Consider the following 14,100-nt stretch of genomic DNA (forward strand, 5'->3'; position numbering starts at 1 on the left):
GAAGGTTAGGAGAGTAAAGCCGAGGTGGGAAACCAGTAACTTTCTCCCCGCCAAATCCTGCAGCCAGTTCCCTCCAAAAGTTTTAAAGGATTCCCCACCCAGATAGCGTCCTGGAGGAAACCAAAAGTCCCAACTCCTCTCCACTTTGCTGCCAGTCGGAGGCAAAACGGTAGAGCACACGGGGACCGGAAGTTGAGATGTACCGCTGACTCGGGGAAACCACGACGTGACGTCAAGTCCGACCCAAACAAAATGGCCGGGCAATTTCTAGCGAGCGCGCCCTCAGAATTAACTTAGGCGCCAAAGCTGATGCGCAGCTGACGTCATTACGTTAGCGTCGGGCGCAGGAGTATTTAAGAGAAGCTGAGCCGGCGCAGACTCGGAAAGCTCCGGCGAACCTAAGAATGGCAGGTACGGGTTTGGTGGCCGGAGAGGTTGTGGTGGATGCGCTGCCGTATTTTGACCAAGGTTATGAAGCGCCTGGTGTGCGGGAAGCGGTAAGTTCGGGGTGTCTGTGTAACTGACTCAGCGCTCGCTAGCCTTTGGTGCTGGAAGAATTGCTTAACAATTTGCTGCCCCTACCCTGGCCCCTATTCTCGTTCTTAGGCTGCGGCATTGGTGGAGGAGGAAACACGCAGATACCGACCTACCAAGAACTACCTGAGCTACCTGACAGCCCCGGATTATTCCGCTTTTGAAGTAAGTGTGATGTTTTGAGCCGAGCGTATGAACCAGGATCCTGTGAATCCTTATTTTGGATCGAGAGCCTTCGCCACGTAGAAGTGAATTTAAAATTCCAGCTTTAACTGTTACTTGCTTAGCTACTACTTACCCTGTTGTATAGGTATTGTCAGTCAGTTGAAAATAGCTACACCTATAAGCCTTCCCCGGGGTTCTTATTCTGAGATCCACGGAAGGACTTTCTGGGGCTCCGCGAACTGACCTAACAATGCAAAAATTAGTGTTACGTTTTTCCGAGATAGGTTTATTGCGTAAATTCTCAAAGGGATCCTCTTCTCTCTAATTAAGGTCTACTGTAAAACAAGTGATCTAGGGTTTTTTAATATATTTACAAAAGCCTAATTACCTAAGCCTCTGAGAACCACTGGAGGGCGGCCTTTGTATCAAGTCTTAAATATTTACCGGGTGGACGTGAATGACTGTAGAGATAAATCATATCTAAGTGAACCATATCAAACCATTTAGATATTTAGCCTAGAAGTGCACCCAAAATACTATTTAGGGTCTAATTAGCTGAATGAAATGTAAAATATCATTACTAAGTTAATGGATTTCTGTTAGGCATTTTAGTACATACATGTTCCGTTTTTTCCCCCATTACAGTTAGCCGTTTATTTATGAAAGAATTCTGTTATTAAAACGCAGGATTTCCTATTGAAGTAACATGAAAAAAAATATTGGTTAAGTTTTAAGTAGGAGAGAGATGTTCCTATGGCATGCTGTTTTCCCATGCTTTTTGTAAATGATGTTTCCCAAATATAGATGTTATCACATTAAGAACTAAGGACAGTAATGGGTACTTATTAGCTTGATTTCTGAAAGTTTTAGATAACTGCATTCAGTCACAAACTTTTAAATACTTGAGCCAGTTTTCTTTTTACCTCTTTTAGATACAACCTATGTTTCCTATCTTTATAATTAGTATACTGATTAGTTAACGCTTTTTAATAGTAGAAGCTAATAGTGTACTGGGTTCACTGTCTCAGTCCTAAAAACAGCTCTGTGAACTATATAACTCTATGTTTATTATCCCAATTTTTTAGATGAGAAAACTGCAGCTTAGGCTAACTAATTTACCCAAGACCTTAAGCACTCCTCAAACTGCCTTTGAACTGCTCTTTCATTAATTCATTTAACAACTATTTCTGAAAATCGATTCTATTCGAGTTATTGGGAACAGGAGTTTAAATTATAGAGTGTGGAGACAGATAAATCAGAAAATATCAGATTATTGATAAAGCTATACAGAGAATTAAAGTAATGATGTGATATAGAGTGACTGGGTGACTGCTTTAGATAGGATGGCTGAGGAAGGCCTGTCTAAGCTGAGAAGGAGAATGCTCTATGAGCAGGGATCTTTTTTGTCTTCTTCAGCACTGTATTTTCATCACTTAAAACAGTGTTTGGCACACAATAGGAACCCGGATATTTATCACTGAATGTATGAAGAGCACCTAAGGCAGTTTAATGAATGCTTAATGTGTGCCATTCATGCCTGGAGTTCTTTTTATGACTTAGCGCTGTGAACATTGGTTCATTCTTTGAAGAGAGTTGAGTTAAAATTCCAGATCTGTCACTTACTAGCCATGTGATGTTACGTGGCTGAAGATTGCTTGTACTATATTTTTGTAGTTTCTGTCTTACCTAATTGTTAGTTTTTACTCTGTCACTGTGCATAGTCTTCTAGCTAGAATGCCTTAATTTCTGCAGGAAACTAAGTAACCACATTTTCTTAGAGTTGTGTGAAACTCAGCAATAGTCCAAAAAAAGGCTTTCTCCAATGAAGACATGCTTAATGCACAATTTTTAAGCAAGGAATGTGACCTCTGGAAGGCCTTTTTTGCCTGCTCTTTAGTCTAAATGGTAAAGAGGTAGAGCTATACCACATTTTTTTTTAAATAGTAAAATTGTTAGAGCAAACAACAGAACCAGGTCCTTTTGTCCCTTCCCCTGTTACTCCTTTGCAAAGAGTAAAGTGAAAAGAGCAGCCAGGATCAAAAAGAAAGTATAGGTTTAGGCTCATAGCGCTAAAGCAAATTATTTTATGTCCCAAGTCCTCTTCTCTCTTCCCATGCCCCCAGCGAATACTTAGATCCATAGTTCTCAACACTGGCTTGACTTTACAATCAACTGGTGAGTTAAAAACAAAAGTTATAATCATGTCCTGTAGTGGGGGAGAGGAGTGATAATGTGAATTGTATTGGAATTGTTTTCGAAACTCCCATTTGATTCTAAATGTGTGCTGGACTGAGAACCACTGATTTAGGATTAATCCTTTTCTCTGAGGGCCCCTTTACATATGAAGCGTGTGTGTGTCTGTGCACTTCTCCAGATTCCAGAGAGCACTGACTGCAGAGAAGACCTGGGGGGTAGGGAAATGATCCGTTAATAATGGATAGTAATACAGTTTGTGGATATGATTTTGGAAATAATTCTTTCTTCAATTTACACATCAGACTGACATAATGAGAAATGAATTTGAAAGATTGGCTGCTCGACAACCAATTGAATTGCTCAGTATGAAACGGTAAGTCCTACTTCTGGGTTCAGCTGGCCTCAAATCATTGTTTAATTATAATTTATTAGTAAAACTGCTATAGCCATGTTAAAATGTGGAAAAGAAAAAATTCTTGTCTGTTTTTATGTATTTATTTTTTTCATGTAATGGTTATAATAGTGGTTCATATAATCTTATATTAATGTTCAAAAATATTCTTTGCACCATTATTTAAAAATGCAAAATTTTTTAAAATCCAATAACAGGGGAATGGTAAATTGTAACTAAGTTCATGTTTAAGAATTCCCGAGGAAAGGTTCCTGATTAGACATGTAGTGCTTCACTCTTACACAGGCAACGTTAGTAAACTCAGGGTACCTGCATAGTTTGACTTTGGTTCTACTGTCTCCCTTCCCATGCCACTTTACTACAAAACTGTTTCAGGAAAAAAACCAAAACACCCTTTTGTTACTTTCACTAAATTGGAGAATTGGGTTGCTTAACATCTGAGGTCCCCTTCAGCTCTAAGAAAACTATGAAATGATGAGAACCAGTAACTAATCTGGCAGAGCAGAGAGGGCCACATGAACAGTAGGGTTATCCTCTCAGCATATGTACAGATTAAAAGAGGGATTTGAGTCTATAGAACCGAAGGACCAGATTCTTCCTTTTCTTGTGCTGCATTTCCATCTGGCTTGAATGATAAAGGCAAACTCCTAGGACTCCTCAGTTCCCTTGTTTCCAGGTGCTTCTGCTCTAAAGATTTTCATGATAGTAACTCCTTCATAACAGTATATTTTGAACCCATAAGTAGGTCATGATCCTTTAAGCAGTAGATTGTGAAGTAAGTTTAGTAAGACATCACAGCACTTTTTTAAGGAAGTAGGATAGAAAATATCAGAATGCATTGCATGTAAAGGTAAGTTTTGTTTTGTGAAACTTCTGTTCAGCTGTGTGTATTTGTGTACTGGATCAGTGTAAAATATTTCTTACTGTGGGTTATGATCAGAAGTTCCCAAAATGCTACATTCATGATGCATGTGTAAAGCTTGTTTTTTGTGTTTTTTTTGTTTTTAAACAAAATGGTTTATCACTTCTTAATCCCAGTTGCATATCCCTCAATTTTTCATAGGAATGATTTGGAGTTTTTACAATACCTGGTAAAAATAACAAAATGGAAATTAGAAGTTAGTTTGTAGTGACTCAATAATGAGCTGAGATTTATGAAGAGTGTATGTTGCTGGCTATGTTGGCAGTGTTGAAGGACTGGGTATTATGAAGACAGAGAAAAGACTGAGTTCAAAATGTAAAAATTATTATATCCCTTTGCCATTTTTTCTCTAGAGGGGTGTAGGTACGTGGGTGGGAGGGTGGATGGATGTAGGTGCATATTTTTTTCTATCCTACTTTTTTCCCTTAACGTATTACAAACATCTTAATGTTTTTAATTATTCTTTAATAATATTTAATAGCTAATATAGCAGTACGTTATATGAATGCACAGTGTAGCTTATTGAATTGTTCATTGAAGTGAACAATTTTTTGTTACTGTGTATAATGATGCTAAATCTTATTTGTACATTGATTGTTTCTTAGGATAAATAGATTTCTTTCTTTTTTTTTTTTTTAAATTTTATTTATTTATTTATGGCTGTGTTGGGTCTTCGTTTCTGTGCGAGGGCTTTTTATTTATGGCTGTGTTGGGTCTTCGTTTCTGTGCGAGGGCTTTCTCTAGTTGCAGCAAGTGGGGGCCACTCTTCATCGCGGTGCATGGGCCTCTCACTATCACGGTCTCTCTTGTTGCGGAACACAGGCTCCAGACGCACAGGCTCAGCAATTGTGGCTCACGGGCCCAGTTGCTCCACGGCATGTGGGATCCTCCCAGACCAGGGCTCGAACCCGTGTCCCCTGCATTGGCAGGCAGACTCTCAACCACTGCACCACCAGGGAAGCCCATAAATAGATTTCTTATTATTGCAAGGTCTGCATTTTATCTTCAGTCTTCTGTAGTTTTTACAGTGTGCATAGACCCATGAGGCATTCTGTTGGGAGGAGAAAGAAAGGTTTGGAGGAATATGTGGTTTTATTTCATTGTTGTTTAATTTCAGATATGAACTTCCAGCCCCTTCCTCGGGTCAGAAAAATGACATTACTGCGTGGCAAGAATGCGTAAACAATTCTATGGCCCAGTTAGAGCATCAAGCGGTTCGAATTGAGAATCTGGAACTAATGTCACAGCATGGATGCAATGCCTGGAAAGTGTATAATGAGTAAGAAGCCTTTTTTGTTTCTTTTTTTTTTTTTAAACCCATGCCACCTTTAGTCTTGTTTTTTTAATGTGGGAAGTAGAGTAGGAGAAGTGGGATAAAAATACTATAGTTGGACTTTCACTTGGGGTCATGTCCTAGAACTACAACCCATATGAAAGGCTTTGAGACCCATCTCAAAGTTTAAGGGGATGTAAACCTAACACATTTGTTGTGTAATATTGCAATAATGAGTTCTGAGGTCTGATTTACAAATCATAGCTTGGTAGAATGTAATCCTTAATGTGGGGGGTTGCTTATACAGTTAACTCTCATTATTGCATGTTGTGCTTTATAAAGTGGCCTTGAATACTGAATTAACAAATACTGAACCATTTCTCCTGGGAGAAGTCTGTACATATGTATATATACACATCTCAGATAGATTCTAATCTTAAATCCTTTAAAACAGCTCATCCTGGCAGATTCTGTATTTTCTTTATTTTATAAAAGAGAAGATAAAGTTCAGAAGTGTTAAGTAACTTGCCAGAGTTGGAAATCAAACTCTATCCTTTGGTCATCCCTGCATGAGACCTGAAACAAGAAGGTGGAGTATCTCCTTGTTCCAATGCAGCTGGAAATGTGCGTGTCCAGCAACTAAAATTTTTTGCTGCTCTGAGCATGTCCATGAATGATCACAAACATTGCAGGTATTGATTTTGGGGTTACACATAAATTTGAGTGAGTAGGCAAATTCACATATACAGAATCTGCAAGTAATGAGAATTGACTGTAAGTAGAGAATTAACACCAAAAACAAAAGTGCCACTAGCTCCTGTTTCTGTTCCATGTAACTAGCTTTAGCTTTAGGTTTTGTTATCTATTTAGGGTTCAGTTTCCAACTTGTAAAACTCAGTGGTTAGATGATCTCCATGGCTCCTTTGAGCCCTAAAGTCCCGAGTTTCTGTTAACAGTTTAAGGAGAAAAGACCATTGAACTTCACAACTGTGCATAAAACTATTTGTTAGAGTATGATTCCTGAAACAGTAAAGCAAAAATCACGAAACGATAAATACCTTTTCTCAAGTTTTCAGAATCATGTTTAAATTTCTGTTGGCCACATAAGGATCTTTGGGCAAAATCCAGAATTTAAGAAACTACAGAACAAACAATTCAGTTTCTATTGTGAATATGTTGCAAGGAGAATAAAGGGAAAATGGGGTTGGGGTGATTAAGAAATTTAAGAGAGCAAATCAATCCCAAAAATGTGTATTTCACAAAGTGGAAAAATGTGATCTTTGTCCTCAGGAAGCTTTATCTAGTTGAGGAGGCAAGATATTCTAGGCCGGATAACTAGTAGTTCATTTTTGGCAGTATGGGGGCAAGTGCTGCATTGTGTGTTGTGGTCCATAAGCTACAGAGATCCACAGAAAGGGACATTAAGGATTAGGACCATTATAAAAGGGTGCGATTGGGGGTGGGGGTGGGGGTTATTGAAGTGTAGTTGATTTGTGTGTTAGTGTGAGGTATACAGCATAGTGATATAGTATTTTTGCAGATTATACTGTAGGTTATTACAAGGTAACGGGTATAATTCCCTGTGCTATACAGTATATCCTTGTTGCTTACCTATTTTACATATAGTAATTTGTATCTGTTAATCCCATACCCCTAATTTGTCCCTCCTCCCCTTCTCTCTCACCTTTGCTAACCACAAGTTTGTTTTCTATATCTGTGAATCTTTCTGTTTTGCATGAATTTTCATTTGTATTATTTTTTAGATTCCGCATATAAGTGACATCGTACAATATTTGTCTCTGTCCAATTTGTTTATGTCACTAAGCATAATATTCTCTAGGGCCATCCACACTGCTGCATATGGCAATATTTCTTTTTTATGACTAATAGTCCATTGTATATGTGTATATATGCACCATATCTTAATACAGTCATCTGTTGATGGACATTTGGGTTGCTTCCATGTTTTGGCTATTGTAAATAGTGCTGCTGTGACCATTGGGGTCCGTGTATCTTTTCGAATTAGAGTTTTCATTTTTTCCAGATATATACCCAGGAGTGGAATTGCTGTATCATGTGGTAGTTCTATTTTTAGTTTTTTTTTTTAGGACCCTCCATACTATTTTCCATAGTAGCTGCACCAATTTACATTCCCACCAACAGTGTACAGGGGTTCCAGAAAAGGGTGAGATTTGGATGTTTAAAGGACAGCAAGAACATTCCAGGAATGGAGAACATAGGTGAGGGGATGGGGGGTGGGGAGGAGGCATTAAATTGAAGAGAGCATTGCTTTCATCTTGCCTAGAAACCTTTAATAATTTTCCCTTACCTACAAGGTAAGGTCCAGGCTATTTAACATGATAGTCAAAGCAAAAGGCTATACCTCAGTTGTAGACTTTCACTCCAGCCAAACTGGTCCTCTCCTTGGTGATTATCATAAACTCTGCCTCGGAGCCTTTACTCAGGCCTTATCTCCTCCTGGAATACCCTTAACTATTCTACCCAAATTCAACTTATTTAAGGCCCAACTTTAATCTGCTTCCTTTTCTTCCCTGATTAAAATTCTGCCTCTGGTACTCTCTTCTGAGAAACTGTACAAATTATTATGCACATCACTTGTTTTACATTTAATTACATAACACTTTATAGTGTTGGTCATTCTCCTGCACATATTTTGTCTCCTCCAAACCCAATGGATGCTTCTCCAGAGGAGCTGTACTATATTTTCTTTCTTCGTGATAGGATTTGAGGGTGTCAAATATGCTAGGCAGAAAGCTTTTAGCTCTAAGTAGGTCTTGGTGCATAACTGCTTTAAAAAAATAGTATTTCATTAATAAGGAGAGAATTCTGTACTTGAAACTGAAGGGAAACCTTCAAGGTCAGTCCCTAACTTTACAAATAAACAGATTTAGCCCTAGTGATGTCAGGTGACTCATCAAAGGAAACATAGCTATCTAGGGCAGAGCTGGGAGTCTTCTGATTCCCATGATGCAGTGTGATCAGTTTCAGCATTCAGAGTACGTGAGGAGAGACCTGTGTACTTAAGAGGGAGGCTGGAAGAAGGGAGAAGACCACAAGCTGGGCTTTCAGGAAGAGGTGATTCAAAAGAAAGCTCCCTGTTAATGGTCGGAGGTCAGGAATAGAGTACTAAGCCTTATTGTCCTCAGCATGGAATGAGTGTCAAAGTCAGGGAAGTTGGGATGAGCTAAAGGAAAGCTGGAGAGGCACCACTTTTTGAAGACCAAATCTCTAGAGAATTGGAGTTAGTTATAGGAAATCAGTCAGTGGAGATAGAATAACTCAGAAGGGCAGCAGGAAATTTGAGTCACAAAAGCCGGGAAACAATACTGGATCTAGAGCAAGAGCATAGTAGGGCCAATGTGGTTGAAATGGACTCTACTGCCTTAAGAGGAAATTGATATGGTATGTAAATTATATCTCAGTAAAGCTGTTATTTAGGAAAAGATAGATTTTGAACTTTACCCTTGAATCACTTCTCTAATGATAATAATCACATGGAACTCTGTATGGCTCAACTTCTCCCCTCTGCTCATTAGAGCTGACTTGGACTGGAATCTGAATCTATAGCCTTCCACAACAGTTTTTTTCTTCTCTCTAGCTAGCAGTAGACAGGAGGGGAGAGTGACAAGATAAATGTAGGTAAAGAAATAAAGAGATAAAAGGGAGTATAAATGAGTGCACTCATCAGATACTTCCCATCTTGTCTATGAAAAGACAATAACAGTTTACGAAGTGATACAAGTACACAAAATCAGAATATCGGTAAATGGCTTGGGCTCAAGAGTTTAAAAGACCTGAAGTAGAATTCACCTCTGACACTTAACCATGTTACCTTGACCAAGTTACTTAATCTGAGTATAGTGTCCTAACATGTGAAATAGGGATAATCATACCTACCTCAAAGAATTCTTATGAGAATTAAATTAGTTTTATAGAGTATCTAACATGGTTTTGGCACAGAAAGCTCAATTAATATTAACTATTTTTAGCAGAAAAACTTGACCTTGTATCAACTAGATAGTACACTTTTAGTTGGTACTATGTGATTTTAATGTACATTAATCTGATTTTCTTTTTCTTTTTTAGAAATCTAGTTCATATGATTGAACATGCACAGAAAGAGCTCCAGAAGTTAAGGTAAATTGTTTTTCTTCTTATTTTAGAATAAAGTTGAGGTGACTCTTAATAAATAGAATGAGAAGTAAAAGGAACCATTGGACTATAGTCATATGAGAGTAAATAATTGATGATCCACTCTGTCAAGTGTCTAGTGTTGGGTTTGCCCTACCTGAGTGGAGGAGAAATAGACCTGAGGTCTGAAAATCTCTCTACCGGGTCATTTGCAGTTTGCAAGTCTGCAGACATTGAAAAGGTACTTTTAGAAGGGGAAAAAGTTGTAGAATAACATGTATAATCTGATTTATGTTAAAAACAAAAACAAACAAACAAAACACCCTAATCTATACATGCGCATACATACACAGGAAAGAATCTGGAAAGACACTCACCAAAAACTGAACAAAAGTTATCAGGGAGAAGGAGAAGCACATGGGAGGAGGGACTTTGGATTTTTAATCTGTTTGTGTGCATGCTTGTGTGTGTGTATTTAATTCTTCACCATGAGCATGTTTTATGAAATTTGTAATTGAAAAATAATGAGAAGAAAGTTAAAAAAAAAAAAAGTTATTTCCTGAAATTAGTCTATGACTATATATGTGTATATATATACACATATATATCTGTACTTCTCAAAGGACTAAAGAGGTATTATATTAGTTATAGATTTTTCTGCTGATTTTAGTCTTATTTTAGAATGTAGGTGGCTTGTATAAATGTTTTTACAGGAAACATATTCAAGACTTAAACTGGCAGCGAAAGAACATGCAACTCACAGCTGGATCTAAATTAAGAGAAATGGAGTCAACGTGAGTATCTACAATCCCATCACCTTTTAAATTGCTTAGCACATTTTAAGATCAGGATTCAACAATATAATTCAAACAGTATTCAAATAGGGTGCCACAGGTGTCAAAGAAATGCTGTTTTCTGAATCCCGCTCTTCACTGCCTCTTCCTCTTTCTGAAGTATGGGCTCGGAAGGAAATGAGAGTTATAAACAAAAACTGAACCACTGCTAATTTATTCTGATCTTAGAGCACCCTGTTTTCTGTCCAGTACTTCTGCTCTGAATAGGATTTTACCTATATTCTCCTTTTAAAAGGAAAAAAGTCTATTTTTTAACTCTTGCAGGAGGGAGAGTCCATACTTTCTTGATAATTCGTATGTGTCTCAGGGGGTTTTTCCCTTTGTTTATATATTTTGTTTTTTTAATGTTCTTCACGTATTCAAATAAGTTTGTACAAATCTCTGAATATAGTCATGATTTTTTTATCATTTCTTTTCTTTTTTGATTTGCTCTTTCCCTAACCTCCATCACCCACATCACTGTCCTTGTTCTACCTTCCCCTCATCCTCTAAGTACCCCATGTTATCAGTCTATTATGCATCTTTCCACACTGTTCTTCAAACTAATATAATCTTCTACGTGTACATGTGTGTTTCTTTTCATTTGTCCTAAGATTTTTTTCTGGGGGAAGGGGAAGATTCCTTGAATCTATGGAATTTTTTTTTTTTTTTAAGTTTAATTTTATATATTTATTTATTTATTTATGGCTGTGTTGGGTCTTCATTTCTGTGCGAGGGCTTTCTCCAGTTGTGGCAAGTGGGGGCCACTCTTCATTGCGGTGCGCGGGCCTCTCACTATCGCGGCCTCTCTTGTTGCGGAGCACAGGCTCCAGACGCGCAGGCTCAGTAATTGTGGCTCACGGGCCTAGTATTTTGAGATAATTGTAGGTTCACATGCAATTTTAAGAAGTAATACAGAGAGGTCCTATACACCCTTTACTCACTTTCCTGCCTAATTACACCTCAGTTTTTGAAAATGTAAAGCTAAAAGTGAAGGTTAGTGTTAGGACCCTGGCTGAAAATATATATACTATAAAAATCTTATAAGGGAAAGTTCACATTAAGTAATTTCCCCCCCTTTTTTCTTTTCTAGTTGGGTATCCCTGGTCAGTAAGAATTATGAGATTGAAAGGACTATTGTACAATTAGAAAATGAACTCTTTCAAATGAAGCAGCAACATGGAGAGGCAAACAAAGAAAACATACGGCAAGACTTCTGAAAAAGACTAATCTGGTGGGTAGAAAGGAAAGCATGTTGGGCTTTCACAGGAGATCAAACATCTGAACTGTGAAGAACAACAGCATCTTACAGAAATCATCAGTGGTTAAATGTTTAGAAAGCATAGAATGTGGACTGTTATATTCTGTTTGTACATTTCAGCAAAATAAAAAATTTCAACATAGTGGTGGCTTGTTTTGTTTTGTGTTTTTGCCATTAAAAGAACTTTAGACTTTCAAAATAAGTATGACTTTATAATAATGTTATATTCGTAGAATTAATTTTGAGTCACCAGGACCATATTTTGTACCCAAGAGATCTTTATTGAAAGTTTTCCACATGTACAAGAAGTTGGAAACTTTTGATTTATAAGTATTTCAAATAAAGAGGTAGTTGGACTTACTTGGTGCTCCAGTGGTTAAGACTCCATGCCTCCAATGCAGGGAACACGGGATCGATCCCTGGTCAGGGAAGTTTGCACACCGCGCAGTGCGGCCAAAATTTTAAAAAAAGAGGTAGTTCTAAACAAGTTCTTAATTACCAAACAAGACTAAAGAAATACAGTGACTCCATATATGTTATCTATGATGATGATCATCATCATAAGTAACAAATAAAGCTTAGTATGTGCTGAGCACTGTTCCAAGCACTTTAGGTAGATGAACTAACATGAATAGAAAAATAATTGGATCCTCACAAAAACCTATGGAATTACATGCTGTTGTTCCCATACACAAACTGTAACAGGTGCTGATTAATTTGCCGAAGTTTTATTAGCTAGAAAGCATCATCTAAGTTTTGAACCCAGTAGTCTAGCACCATGGTTGTGCTCTTACCCTTCTACTTGTAAAGAATTAAAAAGTATAAAAGATTCCTGCCCAATTCAGAAAAAAATATTTGCAATATATTTGCAATATATCAAATAAGGTCATATTTGCAATATATCAAATAAGGTCATATATTTGCAATATATCAAATAAGGTCAAATAAGGTCATAGTCTTACTGCACAGAGACCTTTCACAAATCACTGAGAGGTGAACTCTCACCAGAAAAAAATTAAAAGATGTTAAACATTTAGAATACAAATTAAACCTAGAGCTTTTTAAACCTATTATGTTGGTAATGGTCAGTGCCTTTTTTTTTTTTGAGGTATAACTGACAATATGGGTCAGTGGTTCTGAAGGTACATGTATAGGGAAAACAGGTTACAGAATAATTTGTATAATGTAACCTCATTTACGGATTTTTAAAAATCATCTTAAAATTTTTGTGTATTGCACTCATACCTTCTCTATACAGTAAGCATGGAGTTTCATATGTGAGCTATCAAATATTTCATATTATTATAAGATAGAGCTCATACCATCCAGCAGTTCAGTTTTACTCATCTTTTGTATAGCAGTATTTATATAATTTATTGAATATTTTCATATGTTGCTCTTTTTAAAATAAAAATGACTGGGAAATGGATATATGAGATATGCTGGAACTGGCGAATCTTTAGCCTCAGTAGGAAGCTCATTGGTCTTGAGCTGTTGACTGCTTAATTACGGAGGACAATAAATTAGAGAAACGTATGAAGTACTTATGAAACGTCAAAAAAGGTATAGTGATGAAGTTTAAAAATCTTTAAAGATTTAGAATCAGTATCCAAAACGCATCACAGCGAGGGGCTCCGCACTTCCACTGCAGGGGGCCCAGGTTCGACCCCTGGTCGGGGAACTAAGATCCCGTAAGCTGTGCAGCACGCGGCACGGCCAAACAAAACAAAGTGCATCACAATGGTCTAAACCTAAACCCTGGGGAAAGTTTAGTAGCATGTTAAAACTGTTGAGGATAATGCTTGCTACATATTTCTTTATGATGAGATGGGGGGGAAAAGGAATTACATTTTAATTTCCTCTTAACAGATTTTTTTAAATTTTAAGATGAGGTGATAATACACTTTGCAAAGTTAGTCACACTCAAGGGGAAAAATACTAGTGTGATTTAGGATTTTTCTATGTTCTAGCTTTCTGGAAACAACATCCTTCTCCCACCCTCCCCATTTTTCTAACTTTTCTAAATTTATTTAGGAATTTATATACAAAAGGAAGTGACTTTCTCTCATATGGGCAAATACCTGAAAGGTTATATACTAAGTATTTTTAACTGGCTAAAGATCTATGAATGGCTTCAAGGGTTCTGTGAACTGCTTCACATCCTGTGTAACGCTTTATATGTGTGTATGCAGTTTTAATAGAGTGTAATTTACATCAGGTTGAACCTGATGTATGCAAGAAAGATCCCTCCCCGGGTAGACATGACTGTTCTGTCAAATCAAGTTCCAATCCTCCTCTGTCCCTTCTCTCCCTTCTCCCCAGATTCAACCTCAGCTGAACTGCATCCTTTTT

At 37.4% G+C, this 14,100-nt stretch overlaps 1 protein-coding gene across 1 annotated transcript; it reads left to right on the top strand.

Moving 5' to 3' along the window:
- The first annotated feature begins 290 nt into the window (after positions 1–290).
- BCAS2 (BCAS2 pre-mRNA processing factor) lies at positions 291–11,890 on the top strand. The gene is made up of 7 exons (XM_082369700.1): positions 291–497; positions 607–699; positions 3,198–3,268; positions 5,347–5,508; positions 9,610–9,660; positions 10,368–10,448; positions 11,581–11,890. The coding sequence occupies exons 1-7, from the start codon at positions 405–407 to the stop codon at positions 11,705–11,707; spliced, it is 678 nt and encodes a 225-aa protein (XP_082225826.1). The 5' UTR covers positions 291–404; the 3' UTR covers positions 11,708–11,890.
- Positions 11,891–14,100: the final 2,210 nt, after the last annotated feature.

This window comes from Balaenoptera borealis (genome assembly GCF_965194805.1).
Source record: "Balaenoptera borealis genome assembly, chromosome: 1".
NCBI lineage: Eukaryota > Metazoa > Chordata > Mammalia > Artiodactyla > Balaenopteridae > Balaenoptera > Balaenoptera borealis.